Source organism: Palaemon carinicauda, chromosome 18 (genome assembly GCF_036898095.1).
Source record: "Palaemon carinicauda isolate YSFRI2023 chromosome 18, ASM3689809v2, whole genome shotgun sequence".
NCBI classification, from domain to species: domain Eukaryota; kingdom Metazoa; phylum Arthropoda; class Malacostraca; order Decapoda; family Palaemonidae; genus Palaemon; species Palaemon carinicauda.
Genome location: NC_090742.1, coordinates 52,143,786 through 52,165,507, shown reverse-complemented (window position 1 = coordinate 52,165,507; position 21,722 = coordinate 52,143,786). Strand labels below are relative to the sequence as shown.

General features: G+C 36.0%; 1 protein-coding gene across 1 annotated transcript in view; it reads right to left on the bottom strand.

Annotated features, from left to right (window-relative positions):
* Positions 1–21,722, bottom strand: part of LOC137657293 (son of sevenless homolog 2-like) — a 454,104-nt gene that overhangs the window by 38,252 nt on the left and 394,130 nt on the right. The window contains 1 exon segment of the mRNA XM_068391627.1: positions 1,171–1,408. Within this exon segment, the coding sequence (XP_068247728.1) occupies positions 1,171–1,408 (238 nt within the window).

Here is a 21,722-nt window from a genome sequence, read left to right as displayed (position 1 = left end):
TCTATCATTTCGGTAAATAGATAACGGATCGTAAATTTTTTTCCTTTTAAAGTAATGGCATGATCATTTATTTATGATTACGTTTATATCAAAAAGTACCTTTTTAAATGAAAAAATACAATGAACAGTACTGTATTGTGTGCATGTACAGTATGTACCCATGCACAATGCTACTAAGCATATCAAAATGTTAGCTATATATTTTTCTTTCATTTCGGTAAATAAATAAGTTAAAAAATGATTTACTGAACAATTAGTTTATTCATTCTACAAAGTACACACACATATTAACATCAATGAACCTTGCTTGTATTATAATAAAATAGCTTTAAAAACAGTGTAAAAATAAAGTAAGTTACTTATTGATGTATCACAAATTAATATTAATTGTATTACTGAACAATAAATTAGCTATGGTTAAAAATGTGTGCCAGTTGAAGAAAACGGTTTTTGTTATGGCTGGTAGAAAATGTACCTCTCTACTGTACAGTAAGGGTAACATTAATAAAGTACAGTATGTACAGTATTGTATATTTCGTATATGTACAGTATTGTACTGTGCGTATTGTATAATTTTCCATTTATTATTGCATTATGTTCTAATAACTACTGTACAGTACTTCATTTATATGTATTAATAGTTGGGTTAGGTATACTGAATGATTCAAATGTATTTGGCAGTATTTCATTGAGGTTATAGCTTTATTATATACTGTAATTCAATGAGGTGTTTAAGTAGGGCTTGGAAAGAATTAAATGATTTACATGTACAGTAAAACTGTCCTAATTTTATGAAAAAAATCATGATACGAATGCCACTACGGAGAGAAATAATTTTGTTTCTAGAATTATTACTGTAATTTTGCCCACAAATTCTTCAATAATATATATTTATTTTATATTGATCATACCAATATAACTTCTGGAATACGCCGCCCTTATCAAACAAAAATAATGCGTGATATGGAAGTAAATCTATATAATGATAGACGGTACATCATTTCTCATTCCCCATGGAATATGACGAGTAATTCTACTTTGTCTCTCTGTAGCTTACATCTTTATATAGTTCATTCACCTCAACATTTCCTATAGTATGCAATTAAAATACTCAATGCAATGGTGCACTCATCAAGAAATATGTTTACAAAATAATGAAATTATACATACCACCTGGGTTAATTTCTACTTGTGCAAAAATGGAATCATGAGCAGTATGTGGAGGTGTGCAGGGAGTGGAAGGAGTTGGGGGAGTGATCATCTGTGGAGTATCATCTCCATCACCACCTTCAACCATCTTGGCACCTCGTTCTCGATCAAACATATGAGGCAAGGGGTTGGGCACAGTGCGGCTGTTACGAGGCTTAATGCCTGGGGATTTCAAAAAACTAGCAGGCCATTTGCGATCCTGGAAAATAAAAATAATAGAATCAACAAATTATATAACAAAAAATTATCTACAAAAATTTATAGTATTGAATGTATATAGAACAGTTGGGTGAGAATTAGCAGAAAGCAGATAATTCATCTACCCTATAAACCAAAGCATGACAGCCTCAAATCCAGAAATTTATTACAATACTATTTTCATTCTTAAAACCTATTCTTTCATAAAATAAAATGTTATTTCCCTTTCATGAAAAGTAAATTTTGGTCTTTTTATATCTTTGTTCCTCATAATTCTAGCCTTTTAGGCTATGTCCTATGGCATGTTTTTGTTGAAGAAGGTAATATGGTCAGTAAGAGATCTGTAACAGGGCATCAACCTTTCATAACAAAACATGAGAAACTGGAGAACAAAAAAATTTCTTCTTGTTGAGAGATGTGTCAAAACTGTCAAAGTTCACTCTTCTCCAACAATTCCAAATCTCTTGACATACTGATGGACGGAGAGACCATTCATTTAGAAGCTGTTTTTTCTGCTTAACTGATCTGCTAAGATGATTGACACCTCTGGGATAAACTGAGAGATAAAGATTGTTCCTCTTAAATTTGTTCATGTTAATAGAACTTATGCTACAGTATTGTATATGAATTGGGGATTCAGAGCTGGCTCCCACATTCTGAATATGAGCTAAAGCTGTTGTAGTGTCTGAATACAGTATGTACACTGATATGAATTTTCCTATCACCAGCCAACCAGAGTCTCCTGGGCCTTTAGTGCTGAATTAAGTTCCAGGCAATTGATATGAATAGGAAATTATTTCCTTGTCCATTCCCATGAAAGATACAGACAATCTAGAGTTGTACTCCAATCTTTCTGTCAAGCATCCATGAATAGAATGAGGTCTGAAATCCTCACTTCTTTAGCAGCTCCCAGTGATAGAAGATAAGGATCCTACAACAAAGCAGTAGCTGAAATTAAGTTTCATCACTAGAATACAAATTGTTTAGGTTGATTATCCTGTTCCAGTTACAACTGAGATGATATTGGAAAACTTTCTTCATAGACGGCCCATTGTAATGAATTCTCTACAGAAGCCATGGTCTCTTAGTAGTTTCATCCACATCCAAACTGATACTGACTTCTAAATCTCGAACTTTTCCAACAAAAGAAGAAAGGATTAAAATGTTTTTATTAATGGATAAAAAAGAACTGCTGCTATAATCATCTCTAATATAAACAAACTTCTCTGAGTCAATCCAAAAACAGACTTTTCCCAATTGATCATGTCTTCCACCCTTTCCAGCAACCTGAGTAAACACACTTGTTGAATCTGAGTCTTCATGGTACAGTACATAACTCTGATATTCAGATAAGAGCAATCATTCTGGTGCATACATGGAGAGCATGTCCTGAGACTGAAACCAGGGCACTTGAATTGGTAAACCCTAAACCATTCATGAACTGAATGAGATTTCAAAAATTTTGATGAATAGGAATGTGGAAGTATGCATCTGATGTCCATAAAAATATCTAATCTCTTTTTGTTACTGGCCCCATGACTCTTGAAGACATTTCCATCAGAAACTTGGTGAAGATGGTAAACTTTTTCATAATTGAAACATTAAGAAGAGGTGTCCAACCTCCTGATGCTTTGGGGACTACGAATAACCTGTTTTAAAAACCTGGGAATGATATCAAGACCTATTCTATTATATTCTTCTATATGTATTTTACAATATCTGCTTTCAAAACCTGGTCCTTTGCCAAGTATTTTTGATAAACTGGAAAAAGTATTAGCTCTGTGGATAAGGAAGGATGGGGAGAGAGAGAAATTCTATAACCCTCTCTGACCACGGAAAACACCCATAGATTTGGATGAAGTCTTTCCTAAACCTAATAAAAGTAGGAAAGCCTTCCTCCTATAGTGATCAGTTGGGAAATACTAATAACATTTCCCTGTAAGTTTATGAGTCCTGTTGCCATTTTGGCTGGAACTTCTTTCACCAAATTTGAAAAAACCCCTTCTATAGAATCTGCAAAAAAGATTATTCAAAGAATACTCTCCACACTATTATTAACAAACTGCATTTCTTTATTCAACTAACTCACAAACCCAATATTCAAAGAAATCCTTAATTAACATCAATGATGGTTTCAAGAGAAGTAGTTAGATCAGAGTCATTAATACAGTTACGCAATTAGATTTGTTTTATACTGTATATTTCAGAATGCTTACAGGATGCCGAATCAATAGCTTTTCAGTGCACTAAAAAATAACAATCTACTGATTCTATCTATAAATTTTATTTATAACTGTGAGGTACATGTCCCCTTGGAGGTTGCGACTTCTGATTACTTAGAAGACCAAGATGAATCATTACTTACCTTAAGTAACTTATAGACAATTTGAAAAGAAGACACTTCATCAGAGTCGGGCTCTTCCTCCCTGATATCTTTGTCTTCTAGGTCTAATGAATTATCTAAGAATTTAACCACAAGCCTTCCTTTTTTTTATACTTTGAATGTGAACATTTGTTCCTGCGCTAAGCAAGGGAGTCTTTTTTTAATTATCTAAGAATTTAACCACAGGCCTTCCCTTTTGTTTATTTTGAATGTGAACCTTTGTCCCTGCGCTAGGCAAGGGAGTTGTTTCGGCAGCTGAGGTACTAGCACCTATATTTCCATCTTAAGAAAAAGACTCGAGATGCAATAGTAGCTGAGCCTACATTAGACATCTGAAACATGATGTATTTTGTCAGCTTTTGATGGACCTTTAAAAAGTTTATATAACATAATCACACTGTTCCACAGGAACCACACAATATGCCATATCATTCATACATGAATAAAGGGGTTTCTAACAAGCGCTTACTTCAGCGAGCTGTATATTAAGATCCAGGCTACCAGCTAGGTCTTCAACCTCAGAGTCCAGTGGTTGCAAGGAGCATATTTGATCATGGGAATATGAGGGTTTGCAATAGAGGAACCTGAATTAATTTGCGAGTGAGAGGCTCGTGGAGAAAAGATTGACTCCGTCAAGCACCATATAACATCAAAACCCTTACTAACTGGTGTACATTTAGAATCATTAGGGAAAACTTGAGGAGTTAGGCTACGGTTGGATACTAGGCAGGTTAAGCAAGCAACTCTCTTTAAAAGTTGCTCATAAATGGCAAAAGGCAAGGGACAGTCCCCTAGCAGGAAAATGCCAGAGACTGACCATGTATCAATATGATCAGTGCCCAAGCTATGACCAGGGAGTGCTTGGCAATGGCTGCTAATGACTCAGCAGGTAGACCTACAGGGTCCACCAAGCCACCCATCCTTAGCTCATAAGGATGGCGAGGTTGCAGGCACTACAAAGAAACTAGAGTTTGAGCAGGACTTGATCTCCCATCCTGCAGAACGACAGGCAAGGACATTTTCAATAGGCCGCCAAAAGATTCACAGAGTTCCTTTGATTTGATAAATGAAAACCAAAGAAAAGAATTTATGAAATTCATTTACAGTACTATCAAAGCCTAAGAGCTTGTTAACAGCCTGAGACACATTATCATATCATATATCCTCACTGTCATCAACTAAGCTAGTCTTCTCTGGATTTTTCCTTGAACTTAAGGGGACCATCCACCATGGTGCTTGACATAACTTTAAAAAATCAAAATTTATTTTAATGTTTCTATGTATGCAGAAACATATTGTACATGCTCTCCAGAAGTTTCATCCAATTATCTTTACAAATAACGAAGATAAAGCGGTCTTTAAATGACGACGTCATCCTTATTGCGTCGTCTGCATGACTGAGTTTGACAGAATCGTATTTGCGTTCCTATTTTTGCATATATATAGCGATTTTTTCACTTATTTTTCTAAATCTCATACATCTGGGAGAGATGAAAGGCATTGGTACAGGATAGGAGAATGCAAACTACGATCTACAAGAAGACCAGCCAGAGTTTCCAAAGATGTATAGAAGTTATGATGCATGTATGTTTGTTTACTTGCAGTTCGTATCTATATTGTGTTTTCACAATGTCCTAGTGAACTTTAGAGCAGGGCCAATGTTACCCAAGGTCAAAGAAAGAACAAAATGCAAGCAGAGAGAGAGAGAAAAAAGGAGTCCAAAGCTGGAACATTCTTACTAAAACTCTGTCAACAATGAGAATGAGAGGCCATTGGCAACTCATGACACCCTCACATCAAGTGTATTAGTAAACTTGGGGGTTTAATACCTTGTTTAAGGAGCCTTCATGTAGAAATAAACAATAAAAGTACAAAGTAAGGTTATCATAATAATGTTATGTGATTTTTCAAAGGAAAAAGTGAAAATCTAAAGCAAATCTTTGGGGCTCGTAACTCAAATATACTTGTTCACACTTCGATACATTTATTTTACTTATTCATTGTTCAATTTTAGAGAGAAAGATATAATTGAAAAGAGGAATAAAAATCCCAGAAATCAGTGCGACAGAATTCCGATTTTCCTTTTACCCTTTTTTCCATGATTATTTTGCGTCTAGATGAAGAAAATTGAGAACAAATTCATTAAAAAAAAAAGAAAAAAAAAGAAAAAGGAAAATCGAAAATCTGTTACAGAGAATTATTTGGTTTATGAAGAAGTTTTGATGGTATAATTTTCAATATAATTGGTGTCATATTAGAGGAGAAAAATGTACCTTTTTTTTTTTTTAAATCATAATTTTACTAATATATATTAAATAAAGATGTTTTTGATCAAATTACTTGAAATTTTCATATGATAAAGGTATTAAATATGTCTAAAACATATTTAGAAAAGGTGTATTTTGAATTAGAAACAAAAATGCAGGACATAACAGACAGTCCCCTTAATGCTAAATTCCTTTTAGATTTGGAACATTTAGTCTAGTCAGCTATTATTATTATGAAACAAATTTTTGAGAAAATTATAAAGATGTACTCTACTTGCTATGGGTCTATAGGTAGATGCATCTTTTTTCTTTTTTGTTTTTTTTTAAGAAAAGGAACTAAAAGCATCATTTTGTGTCCTGGCATCGACTTGTGCTGCCACCTTATCGATTCTGTTCACATCTAATACAGGACCCAAAATTGGGGGAAAAAATTAAGGAATGTTCAAGTGAATCACACTTTTTAGCCATAGAGGAAAACAACTATTCCCTCCGCTTAATCACAAAACTCAAAAAGGCTGCATCTTAAATAGTCTTATCTGAACAAATCAGGTAAAACAAAGATGATTACGATCCCTTATAATCGACAATAACCTAAATAACAGCACAGTTTAAAGGAGGTAAACAAAGTGTCAACCTATAGCCCTTAACATTCCTAATAACAAATATCTAAACCCCAAAATTGTCCAAGCCATAGGACACAAAGCGAATGAAAATTATGATTGCCCAGAAATAATTCTCTTGAACAATCTTCACAAGAATTACTAACAAATCTAGAAGACAAGCATGAGGTCGACGAGAAGATTGAAAGACATTACCTACAGTGTACCCAAGCAAATTTATGGTGACTACCTGCTTAATTGTCTCTATACAAGTACTTTATTAGAGGCCTATGACTACTGAAAGAAAAGAACACGGGAAATTTTCAGTTTTGGGGTTAACATCAATATATGCCAGGATTTGAGAGGGAAGCAATATGAACATCAGAAGTGGTTCATAAAAATAAATAGTAAATTGTTGAAGAAATGTATCCTCTTAATGAACTTAAATGCTAGCTTTTGCACGATGAAATAATGAGTACATATCAAAATACTCTATATAGTTAGTCCTCAACCTTAATGTAATCAACTTAAACACATTTAATCATACAGTCCAATCTCCTTATCATTGGTTTCAGCAACTGTGGATTTACTTATGCTAAGTTGACTATTTAGACCTAATTTCAAAATTCTACAGAAAAAATTTCGACAGGGATTACTATCCATTATCACAGAATCAAAGGAAAGTCCCCTTCCCCAGCTGTAATAATTCTGGTTGTATAGACAAAGAAAAATATCTTGTAGAATCCATAAATAAAAGAAAAGGCGAGTAGACCTAAAATTGAATGTATCTAATGGTATCTTTTTATGATATATTTAAAGAGCTTTCCTCTAATAACAGAGAAAAATTTTACCCTAACATATTAGTTAACACAAAATATTTCATATAAATACCACTTCATCTTTTAACTAGAATCCCGTTTCTAATAAAGGAAACATTTAAACTTATGACAAAATAAGAACAATTACAATTTCAAAATAATATCTATCTACTTTTAGAGAGAGAGAGAGAGAGAGAGAGAGAGAGAGAGAGAGAGAGAGAGAGAGAGAGAGAGAGAGAGAGAGAGAGAGAGAGAGAGTGAGTCTGTGTCAGACCCTACTTTTGCTTGAATATGTTTGTCTGGTTGATTGTGGTCAGTGGTCAAGCCCAAGCAAGGGAACTTTGGTTTTTAATGACATGACATGCACATATGTCATTTTAGACCTATTACTATAAAAATGTGGAAAAAGAGTTTTAAGTAGAATTGAACATGGCATATTCAAACATGTTTTGACATGCTTAAAGAGCTTGTCTTTAAATAAATATACAGTTATTTTTATACAGTAACATACTAATGATAAAATAAGAACAAATTCCATAAATTTTAGCATTATCAAAATGACAAATTTGAGTGATTTGTATTTTACTTAATGATACAAACCTGTAGCTATTCATAAGGCTTATACATTCGGCGAAGCTGGAAGACAAGCTCCAAGATTTTTAGAAAGGTATAACTACCCTACTGTAGTTAGCTGGGGGGTGGGGTGTAGGAGTAGCCATCTACCCCACTCACACACACACACCTGTGTTGCATTGTCACTTTTTATTGCAGGCAGGACTTGTCAGGCGACAGGTGATGGCGAGCCAATTTGTATAAATAGCGACAGGTTTGTATAGTTAGGAAAAATACAAATTACTTTCAAATTCATCATTTGGTCTGACACTAAATACAAACCCTTTAGCTATTTATAGGGATTGACTTGCCCATCAGGAGGGTGGAAGTCTGAACCAACTGGCGGATATTTTTTTCCGTACGTGCTCTGCACATACCAGGGAGAAACCCTGACACCTCGCTAAACAAATCCATGCAAAGCACGGTTAGCAATTGAAGCCAAACCACAACTTGAAAACTCGTTGCTGATTGGCTGTTGGTTCAGGCATTGAGCGAAATCCGGGACCAGTACGTCCTAGATTTCGTCAATGTCGTCTTCTGTATTGCAATATTCGTGGTCTTCATGCAAATATCCAAGACCATACAGTTGCGTCCAGACAGTATGATATTCTTTTGTGCTCAGAAACTTTGGTTTCTAATATGAGGCACTCATCTGAGCTCCTTATAACTGGTTTTAAGTAGCCAATAATGCTGAAACGTGATGTCATTCCTAGGGCCAGGGGAATGGCGGTGTATATTAGGACCGAGTACCCTGCTTCTCATAAGTCCTGCTATCAATGTGGATGTCATGAGATTCAGGTAATAAAAGTTTGTGGCAAGCATAACAACTTTTATTTGTGTTCGATCTACCGGAATCCAGACATGGATGATTCTATCTTCGATTGTCTTCTTGCCATTATGGCTAAGATACAAGCAGATGATAGAAAGGCTTCTTTTGTCTTTGTTGGTGATTTTAATGCTCACCATAGGGAGTGGTTAAGTTCTATCTCTCCTACCGATCGCCATGGCTTAAGAGCTTTAGACTTTGCCTCTGAATCAGGCTGTGAGCAAATCATAAATGAAGCTACTCACAGGTCTGGTAATTGCTTGGACCTCGTATACACTGACTCCCCTGGCGTTATAACTAGTAAGGTTGGTTCTCCAGTCGGGACTTCTGATCATGCCTTGATTTTATTATTAGTGAAGACTCAGCAGCCTGTCCCTGATATATCATATTCCTGTAAAATTTATATGAAATCCCAAGCAGACTGGAATGGGATTTTGCATGATCTTTTGTGCTTGAATTGGTCACAATTATATAATAGTGTAGATCCTGTTGTCCCTTTGAATGAGAATCTAGTCAACATAATTGATAGGCGTATCCCTTCTCGTGTGCTAAGGTACCGAATGAAGGACAAACCGTGGTTCAATGATGATTGTAGACGTGCTTATTTGGAGAAGCAGGAGGCCTATCACCTTTGGAAGGGTAACAGATCAGATTTGACCTGGAACAACTATACTCAGCTTCGAGCTTTTGCTCAGAGAGTTTATGCCTCAACTGAAAAGGAGTACAATTTAATCATAAAAGAAACCCTCTCTGGTACAACTCAGGAACATAAATGGTGGTCTACCCTTAAATCTGCACTCTTTGGTGTAGATGCAACAGTTCCTCCTTTACTTAAACCAGATGGCTCAGTCACTCACTCTCCAAAGGAAAAGGCAATCCTTTTGGCTGATGTTTTTGACAGTAAACAGAGTAATGAAAAACTTGAACTTCCTCATTCCTGTTTTCCTGAGGCTAAACTAACTAGTTTAGCTTTTCGATCTCGTGAGATTGAAGCTCTGTTGATGGACCTTGATGCTTATGGAGGTGTAGACCCAAATGGTATTCTTCCTTTGTTTTTTATAAAGACAGCAGATTTCTTAGCTCCAAAGTTATCTGTTATTTTGCGCAAGTTAGCAAGAAGAGGAGCTTTTAGCACTTGTTGGAGAATTGGTAATGTTACTCTTCTATGTAAATGTGTCTGTGGTAGCTCAAGTCCCACTGATTACCGCCCAATTTCCATAACTCCCATATTATCTAAAGTTTTTGAACGTCTTCTGGCAAAACAAAATGTCTTAATAGGTTTGCTGAAGGTAATCATCTATTCCCTAATTTGCAATTTGGTTTTCGTAAAGGCCTTGGAGCATGTGATGCCCTTCTTACAATCTCCAATGCAGTACAGAAATCCCTTGATTGTGGTCGGGAAGTTCGTATGATTGGCCTTGATTTTAGTGCTGCCTTTGACCGTGTTAATCATGAGGCCCTTGTTTTCAAACTGAAACAGTTGGGAGTGGGTGGGTCGTTTCTTAGCATTATTATTGATTTTTTAAGTAGTAGATCTCAAAGAGTTGTTGTTGATGGGCACCATAGTGAGTATAGGAATGTGTAATCCGGTGTTCCACAGGGTAGTGTTCTTGGCCCATTACTTTTCATACTATATACACATGACATGTGGTTTGGCCTAGAAAATAAGCTTGTTGCATATGCAGATGATGCTACTCTCTTTGCATCAATTCCATCCCCTGAATGTAGATCTGGGGTTGGTGAATCCCTTAATAGAGATTTAGCTAAAATTAGTGCATGGTCCAAATTAGGGGGTATGAAGTTGAATCCCAACAAAACTCAAAGTATGATTGTAAGTAGGTCAAGGACGGCGGCTCCTCAACATCCGGATCTCAGTATTGATAATGTATCTTTAAATTTGTATGACTCTTTCAAAATTTTAGGCGTGATTCTCGACAGCAAATTTACTTTTGAGAAACATATAAGGTCTGTGTCTTCTTCAATTGCACAAAAAATTGGCTTATTGAGAAAGTCTTTTAAGATATTCGGTGATCACTCTATTCTGAAGAAGTGTTTTAATTCTTTTATTCTACCTTGTTTTGAGTATTGTTCTCCTGTCTGGTCTTCAGCTGCTGATTCTCATCTTAATTTGTTGGACAGAAACTTACGGTCTATTAAATTTCTTATTCCTGATCTAGATATTAATCTCTGGCACCGTCGTTCAATTAGTTCATTATGCCTGTTGCATAAGATTTTTCATAACTCTGACCATCCTTTACATTCAGATCTCCCTGGACAATTCTATCCTGTTCGTAATACTAGGCAGGCAGTTAATTCTAATAGCCAGGCCTTCTCCATCATAAGACTCAATACTACGCAGTACTCTAGAAGTTTTATTCCAGCTGTTACCAAGTTGTGGAATGATCATCCTAATTGGGTTGTTGAATCAGTAGAACTTCAAAAGTTCAAAGTTGGAGCAAATGCTTTTTTGTTGACCAGGCGGACATGAGTCCTTTTATAGTTTATATATGACATATCTGTTTTTGACGCTGTTAATAGTTTATATACGACATATCTCTTTTGACATTACTTTTTTTAGAATGATTTATTGTTAATTTGTTCTCTTCAGTTACTTATTTCCTTATTTTCTTTCCTCACTGGGCTATTTTTCCCTATTGGAGCCCCTGGGCTTATAGCATCTTGCTTTTCCAATTAGGGTTGTAGCTTGGATAGTAGTAGTAATAATAATAATAATAATAAATGCCAAAAGCTACCAAAGAACTCCATCCCTCTGCCCAAGGTAGTAGACTTTTCAACAATTCTATGCATCCCTATATTCCACATTCTCTTGATTCTCCTAAAACAATTATCTGATTAGATCTTGAGAATTTTGGTCATAAGGGCCCACCCAGCGCTGGCTGAAGGGAAACTGGTTGAAGTATTACTGTATTTGCACAGTAAGGAATACGTTGAAAGAGGTTAGGCAGCAAGAAGGAAGAATCGAAGCACGAACACAAGTTATGTGACAAAAACAAATAGGGCGAAAAAATTGGGTACAGACAGGATAGGTAGGCCTAGGAGACGATAGGTAGATGCAATGCCTTCAGTGCAAGGTGCACGTGAGGGAGTCTGCACGTTGCACTTTCTTCTCAATAATTATTCATCCAAATTTCCAACATTATTCCACCTTTCACTGCCAATTAGCATAGCCACTTCACTTTCATAAAGAAGAATTGGCTCAAGATCCCTTCATTTACAGTATTACTAATCACGTTCTAACATACATAAATCGACAATTTTACATCTCATTCAATATTACTCTTACCATCCCACAACTTTACACTTGAATCTAATTTCCTTTCTCAAGTCTCATTCCTCACACCCCTCCACGAGTTAAGATGTTACCCATAGAAATAATACAGCCTAGTCTCAAACCAAATCTCAATCTCAACCAGAAAACTCTTGCACTGCTTCCAAAACCTTGTCTTCTCTACCATGCATCCTTTAACATCACCGAAATTTCCTCACCATCATATCTCCCACGAGCTATTTTAAACGACCATGAATGCTTTATAAAAACGTTTTCCATTCGCTTTCAATCTTTTCAAAGATTAGAAAAAACACTACCCCTATACTTTGTCTTTCTTGCTGAAACTTTCACTGTTCTGTTATTAAAAATTCTTTTGCATCTGACACACTTCCACAGTCAAAATTCAGCCATACACATTATCCAGTGAAACAAGTTATACTAATGTTCTTATAATTAACTACCGTCTTTATCAAAATCAACAGAACAATTGCTAATTTACTAATTACTACGATATATATATATATATATATATATATATATTGCAATTATGTATTTCTTGTACTGACCACACTTCTCACTGATAATTTACTAATCAAGAGGATAGTGTTCATTATGATTATGTATTATGGATATAAAAGCCCCAGTCATCAAATACTCGACATCTGTACAAGGGTAGAATCATACTGAGTAACTGAAGTAAAACGTTCATTCTTGTAATAATAATCAATAGTCTACTGAGTAGACTACTGTTTACTATTGTATTTCTAAAAAAAAATCCCTTCTCTCTTCAAATAAAAACATCTTGGTTATTTCTTTGCTCGTTTCCTCTTTAAGGAAAGGTTCTAATTTGGTAGAGAGAGAGAGAGAGAGAGAGAGAGAGAGAGAGAGAGAGAGAGAGAGCGCGCTTCAGAGTGATGAGGAGGTTCGCGTGCGTTCATGTGTTGGTATCTTGTGCGTGGGTGGAAAGACTGGTATTTGATTGGCTGGGAGTGTGCCGATCCCCTTGTGACTGGCCAATGAGCTTCCGTGTTACCCTCTGGCACCCACCAACCACCGACTACCATCTCCTCGGACGTCACATCCTACGCTCAATGTTTCTTTTCTGGGTCTCACCTTTTCTAAATCTTTTTAAACCTTCACATCCCCATAAACTCTGAAATGTTCTCTTCTCAAGTAGGTTTCTGCGTCTAATTTAACCGAAAGCGTAAGCATAAAACATGCAAATGACAGTTAATATTGCATCTGTGTTAAACCACATCAACATGGCATTTTCCCAACAATATCGTTGGTTAACACCCGAACATATCTGTCAGTTGAAGTACTGTTCCCCATATTCGCTATTGCAATGTTGCATACCAATGTTCCCGTGGTTTGCTTATACTTCTTATCGCAGGTCGATCAGAACGAATTATATGACTATAGCATTTCAATAATCTCATGACTGAAATATATCAAAGATCAATATTATTATGTAAAATAAATTGTAAGTTGAAGCTTTATAGAGAAGCATAAAAGTGCAATTAGCACTTGAGATTCAGGGGACTACAATGAGACAATGAAACTGACCTCTTCTTTTTAAAAGAAAACAGTATAGGGCAACCAGCCTCACTTGCAGCTTCATATTGAAGCAGTCTCCTGATTTTCCTCCAGGACACGCTCCCTCTCACTCTCACTCTCGTCCTCATCTTGTCTTCCTTCGCGGAGGACACAACTCACCGTCCCATGCAGTTTAGAAGCAACGTCACAAAACACACTCCAGCACAAAACTAAAGTCAATGTGTTAATGCTGTAACAAAATTCAGTAAGTCATGGTGATCAACATCGTGATCACTACACACACTGAAATATTCAAATGCAGGATATACTTTAAATACTTTATGAAAGGAAAAATGAATACTTTTAGGGTTTATTGATATTTTGTATATAAATGTCTACTATTCTAATTAATTAATTTAATTTGGTCGTGCCTGGTTTACAGTTTCTATGTTCACAGTAAGCAGCAAGATTGCTTTATGACGAGTGAACATCTTGCTGCACAGAGTCCCATGTTCAATCTCATGAGACTGAAGCCTCCATTCATCATTTCCAAATCATCTACTCTCATTCTTGATTTCATCTGTTATTTAGCCCCTCCAACAGATTTTTTCTTAATTTCCCATATTCCTTAATATTCATTCTAGTGATAGAATTTCCATTATTTCCTAATATAGTATTTACTCCCAACATTACAATCAATAATCGTCTACCGACAAACCTATATATGCTTAAACTCAAGTAAAATTGCTTTAATTTTCTTTAAGGAAATAATCAGCCTTCGGGTCGCATAGACGTCCTTCCCGTTTTAAATAAATACGTATTCTTCTTTATTCAGTATTACTGTATTTTCAATGTTGCTTCGTGGCTCTCGATAGTTCCTCTGCCTTACCTTTTGGTTGAAACCAAAATTCTACGATTTGTAGTTAATTATATCGACGATGGCAGAATATACAATTCAACACCCACAGGAGGATTTCAATAAGTTACTAGGGTAACCCAGCATAAGCTACTGGCCACTAACAAAATAACGACTCAGAAGAAGGAACTGACTGTGGGTTCACATATAAAAAGAACACAACGAAAATACTTTTGAGAAAGGGATATAAACAAATCTAAAACTGAGTCATTCTAAATTTTTCAAAACAAAAGATGGCCTTCCTTTACGTGCGTCTTGGTGTCATACTGCACAACTTGGAATTCTTTTCAAAGGTAATGCAAATTAGGAACCTGCTTGGAAGCAATGTTGATGAACACAATACTTTAACATAATTATAAAGGCTAAATGGCCCTGATTGAATACATAGGGTTTTCCAGAAGTAGTATTGCGTTTAAGCAGTGCTGCTTACAGCAAACCAGGATAGCCACTGTGACAGGCATTGCAGCCACTATAAAGTTATTTTCCTTCAAATTGAAGAAAAATTGTCGATGACTGAACTTAACTGATAAAGCCTGAATGTGACACTACAAAGGCTTTCTTTAAAAGAAAGTCCGATATAGATCAATCAATATCTTTAAAGCATACCAAATATTCATGACAAGGCTTTACTCGACTAGTCAGTGTTAGGTCTAAACTCAAAAATCCCTCTTCAAATCCGTCGGCCATTTTCCGATACGCTACAATGGCAGCATTGCTAGAGAAAAACAATCTCCAGACCGAGGCTGCTCTTCGTCAGCCCAACTGCATCCTTCTATCTCATCTTCCATTTACTCGTTTCTCTCCTTCATTCCATCCTGCAACTACACATCCTTTTCCCAATTCCCCCATTCTGTTGCTCGTTCTTCCTTCCCACACCAACCCCTCATCCAACACCCCCTCCCCCCGTCTCTCTCCTCCGCCAGGGAGTAAAGACACGTGAGGCAATGGGGCACAGATGCAGACGACTGAGCTAAAAATAGATTTTGCTGCGCTCACCTTTAATAGTTAAGGTACTCTCTCTCTCTCTCTCTCTCTCTCTCTCTCTCTCTCTCTCTCTGCTAAGAACAAAATCACATTTGAACCATTAATCATTAAACAATTTATCTGCGATATAAGAGACATCCATCTTTAGTCTCCATCTATCACCAGGTCATCCTTCTTATATGCTCAATATGATCTTGTTTTCATCGTAATTCATTAGTCTATCCTGAAGCGTTACATTTGATAATCACTGAGAGAGAGAGAGAGAGAGAGAGAGAGAGAGAGAGAGAGAGAGAGAGAGAATTTTTTTCATATCAGCATAAATCTATACAAGAAACTCCTTTACTTGTTTAAGGAATTCTTTGGAAGTATTTATGTATACGTGAAAACAAAGTTTTCCCGTAATTTCCCTTACCAGAACGCAATTACAAGAAATGTTTGAAAATTTTGAGGTGCAACGATAATCAAAATAAAAAGTACCTAACAAAGTCTCCTGTGGTGAAGTATAAAAGCCTGTTTAAAAAGTGTATCTACTGCGAGGAGGCACAGAAACAATAGCATGTTTTACAGTTAGTTTAAATGGCTAACAAGAAGAGGGGAACTGGAAAAACGTCATGTCTGCCCTCATACTACACTACAGTATACCTGGATATACGAAATATAACATACATTACTTTAGTCTTGAATGTTAACTGTTGCAGTGCAAATCACTTATCAAAATGAAGAAGTAACCAAGAGACAATATTAATGTATGAAAATAATCTATTTTACTATATACCGTATACATCAAATCAATGTAATGTACATTTATAAATAAATAAGGATAACCAGTGATCAAGTGTGAAATATATGGAAATAGAATTTCGGCAAAAAAGACACTAGAAGCTACAAATCACTCGTTTTTTTTTTTTTTCAAGTAATGACAGTAGTATTAATCCAATAACCCTCGATAGTCCATGAGAGCGATCTATGGGTGGGACTCTAATAGTAAACAAGGAAAGACTTCCCTCAAGACATTCGATGATCCAATATCAAGGAGGAGGGAGTGCAACAAATAGTTAAGTTCAAACGGAACTGAATCGTGTTTCAAATACCAAAAGGAAAAAGTAATGAAAGAATAAGACACTGATGGCAGAAATAGCTTCAAAATGAATAATAAATTCTTTCCACTTTTCTTTGGAGGTATTTTAAATCATTATTATTATCATTAAAACAACAACAACAACAACTGATTGGGGGTAGTTCATCATGCGTCTGATCCGTCAAGTAAATCCTTTTAGTATTAAAACGTGGAGTATGTACACCTTAGAGTTTAAATATTGTTCACCGACAAAAAAACTACTGTGCATCGAAACTTCAAGCCTAAAGAATTATCGCGTAGAATTTTAATCTTCTATTTTCTTTAAGTATTTGCCTCTATTTGCATGTTTTTAACCCTTCTGTTTTCTTTTACAGGGAGGCCTCCGCAGCCTTCCCCTGGTTTTGGGATCAGTAATAGATATAGTAGCCACTGTTGGCCAAATGGAGAATGCTCAAATTTTCAGAAAGCTTCATATACGAAAGAAAAGACTGACCAATGTATTTAGGAAACAACTGCGTAGAAATAATGAATAAGATGGAGTGAACTCTTAGGCATCTAAGGAATACAAAAATAAAAAGAAAGTTTTATGTTTGTTATTCAGGATAAACACATTAAAGTTATTGAGACCATTAAATTTACAGCAAGATGTATTTAACCGTATTCTGCGAGTCCTAATTGCTAGCAAAATAAAATTCCAAATATAACGCGAAAGTCGCAGTTTAAAAATCAGTGTATAACGCTCTTCCGAATATGTAAATATTCTTGAATTATCTTAATTGATATTGAGGATTAAGATTGATTTGCCAGAAATAAAAATTTTGCAGATAGGAAGTTGTCATTGAGGGTTGTGTAAAGATCCACCTACGTTTAGTTAAAAGCAGTTCTGAGTGGAATACGGAACCATGGTGTTATATCTCTATGCCAAAGTGTAAGGGGCCATTGTTTGTTTACTGTATAGTAACACATGAAATGTACTATTGAGTTTACGGGATTGAGGATTGTATAATACTACTCATTACCATAATTAATTCAGACATATTGTAAATTAGGTCGTTTTTATAAAACTTTCACACTATAAAATATGGGCGTAATATGAATGGCAACAATTAGTAATGTAATTAAAGTCCGTTTAATTCATTCCTGTAGGTAAACCGAGTTTAAAATGGCGAATACATTCGATTAAATGGAGGAATAGATAGTTGAATAAATTAGTAAATAAGTAAAGGCATGTTTGATTCTGGTCTACAGTATAGTACCCCAAACCCCTATACAATCAGACTTCCTCTCTTGACAGTAAAAATAGAATATTTTCAAAGTGTGAAGGTAAAATCATAAGTAAAATAAAATTGGCTTTGATAATATATCCCAAAGCTACTTGATATTAAATGAAGGGCCACGAATAGTATAAAACTATCCCCCATAAATGATCAAGATTAGTGAAGTGGATTATCATTATTATTATTATCAAATTGTGGAATGATATTTCTAATCGGGTAGTTGAATCAGCAAACTTCAAAAGTTCAAACTTACATTAAATATTTTTATGTTGAACAGGCTGACATAAGTCTTTTTATAGTCTATATATGAATTATTTGTTTTAGTGCTGTTAATGTTTTTTAAAATATCTTATTTTAATCTTTCATTACTTCTTATATAGTTTACTTATTTTCTTGTTTCCTTTCCTCACTGGGCTATTTTTCCCTGTTGGAGCTCTTGGGATTACAGCATCTTGCTTTTCCAACTAGGGTTGTAGCTTGGCTGGTAATAATAATAATAATAATAATGATAATAATAATAATAATAATAATAAAAAATAATTTTATTACTAGCCTACCTACAACCCTCGTTGGAAAAACAGAATTCTATAAGCACAAAGTCTCCGACAGAGAAAATAGCCCAGTATGGAAAAGAAAAAAGGAGAGATAGAATAGTATGCATGAGTGTATCCTAAAGCAAGAGAACTCTAACCCAAGACAGTGGAAGACCATGGTTCAGAGGCTATGGCACTACCCAAGACTAAACAGCAATGGTTTGATTTTGAAGTGTACTTCTAGAAGAGCTGCTTACCATAACTAAAGAGTCTCTTCTACCCTTACCAAGTAGAAAGTAACCACTGAATAATTACAGTGCAATGATTAACCCCTTGAGTGAAGAAGAAGAGACCAGGCTATTCAGACTATGTAAAGGCAAAGAAAATATGAGCAGTAACCAGATATATCCAATGTGGCACTATTTACTAATTTCTAGCCAGTCAAAGGACCCAACCAAAAAGGGAAAGTCATGCGTTCGACTCTCAGTTGTGATTGGGGAATGTAATTCAATTGGGGTTATAGTGAATTAGATACCAATGGCCTTACAATCCTTAATATTGTTAAGTAAAAATATATAGTAATGTGCAATATTCTTGACATCCTTATGTGTGTGTGTGTATGTATATATATATATATATATATATACACACACAATAGGTTCGGAACATTTATCATATATATATATATACACACACACACACACACACATATATATATATATATATATATAATGTGTATATATAACATATACATATCTATAAATATACATGAGAGAGAGAGAGAGAGAGAGAGAGAGAGAGAGAGAGATTTAGTTAAATTCTTAGTGGTTTTATAGAAGATTTAGCTGTATTCTTAACAAAAATATAATTTCTATAATGTCATCCGATCGTAATTTCCGTTTAAAATTGTACTCACATATTTTGATCACGACCTGTTGAAAAATGACATCCAAATTAGTTCTTTTCCAGAACATTTTAATGATTGGAATGGGTATTATTATGATGTCTACAGAAAACGCTTCTAGCCACGATGTTCGTCAAGAGAGGGTATACTGTGTCTTGTAAATGAACTCCATGTACTCTTGTTTGAGTTTTCGTGCAATTTCAGAAACAATTGCACTAAAAGCCTCGACCAACTGCTACAAATGTGAAAGAATATCCCGTCGATAATTTTGTACATAATTTCAATGACGCGCACATGCAAATAAAATATTTTCCTTATGAAAAGTTACAAATAGTAACAAATGATATCCACGCACTCTGCAATTCAATCAAAGCTAAATTAGCAAGTAATTACAATTATAAAAAGCTACCAAGTGAAATAATAGGCAAACGTTACATAATTTTTATACCTAAAACATCCCCTATCTATTTACAACAACTACATGTACTGGAAATGGAAATGGAAGGTTGTTAAAAGGAGAGGAGGTAAGGAAAAGGTGGGCGGAATATTTTGAAAGTTTGCTGAATGTTGAGGATGATAGGGAGGCTGATATAATTGCGGTTCCAGGTGTTGAGGTGCCAGTGATGGGAGATGAGAATGAGAGAGATATTACAATAGAGGAAGTGAGGAGAGCACTAGATGAAACGAGAGTAGGAAAAGCATCGGGTATGGATGGTGTGAAAGCTGAGATGTTGAAGGAAGGGGGTGTGACTGTACTTGAATGGTTGGTGAGATTGTTTAATGTGTGTTTTGTGTTGTCAATGGTACCAGTAGATTGGGTCTGTGCATGTATTGTACCACTATATAAGGGTAAGGGAGATGTGCATGAGTGTTGTAATTCAAGAGGTATTAGTTTGTTGAGTGTAGTTGGAAAAGTGTATGGTAGAATACTGATTAATAGGATTAAGGATAAAACAGAGAATGCAATCTTGGAAGTACAGGGTGGTTTTAGAAGAGGTAGGGGTTGTATGAATCAGATTTTTACAGTTAGGCAGATATGCGAGAAATATTTAGCAAAAGGTAAGGAGGTGTATGTTGCGTTTATGGATCTGGAGAAAGCATATGATAGAGTTGATAGGGAAGCAATGTGGAATGTGATGAGGTTATATGGAGTTGGTGGAAGGTTGTTGCAAGCAGTGAAAAGTTTCTACACAGGTAGTAAAGCATGTGTTAGAATAGGAAATGAGGTGAGCGATTGGTTTCCGGTGAGAGTGGGGCTGAGACAGGGATGTGTGATGTCGCCGTGGTTGTTTAACTTGTATGTTGATGGAGTGGTGAGAGAGGTGAATGCTAGAGTGCTTGGACGAGGATTAAAACTGGTAGGCGAGAATGATCATGAATGGGAGGTAAATCAGTTGTTGTTTGCGGATGATACTGTACTGGTAGCAGACACAGAAGAGAAGCTTGACCGACTAGTGACAGAATTTGGAAGGGTGTGTGAGAGAAGGAAGTTGAGAGTTAATGTGGGTAAGAGTAAGGTTATGAGATGTACGAGAAGGGAAGGTGGTGCAAGGTTGAATGTCATGTTGAATGGAGAGTTACTTGAGGAGGTGGATCAGTTTAAGTACTTGGGGTCTGTTGTTGCAGCAAATGGTGGAGTGGAAGCAGATGTACGTCAGAGAGTGAATGAAGGTTGCAAAGTGTTGGGGGCAGTTAAGGGAGTGGTAAAAAATAGAGGATTGGGCATGAATGTAAAGAGAGTTCTATATGAGAAAGTGATTGTACCAACTGTGATGTATGGATCGGAGTTGTGGGGAATGAAAGTGATGGAGAGACAGAAATTGAATGTGTTTGAGATGAAGTGTCTGAGGAGTATGGCTGGTGTATCTCGAGTAGATAGGGTTAGGAACGAAGTGGTAAGGGTGAGAACGGGTGTAAGAAATGAGTTAGCGGCTAGAGTGGATATGAATGTGTTGAGGTGGTTTGGCCATGTTGAGAGAATGGAAAATAGCTGTCTGCTAAAGAAGGTGATGAATGCAAGAGTTGATGGAAGAAGTACAAGAGGAAGGCCAAGGTTTGGGTGGATGGATGGTGTGAAGAAAGCTCTGGGTGATAGGAGGATAGATGTGAGAGAGGCAAGAGAGCGTGCTAGAAATAGGAATGAATGGCGAGCGATTGTGACGCAGTTCCGGTAGGCCCTGCTGCTTCCTCCGGTGCCTTAGATGACCGCGGAGGTAGCAGCAGTAGGGGACTCAGCAGTATGAAGCTTCATCTGTGGTGGAAATGTGGGAGGTTGGGCTGTGGCACCCTAGCA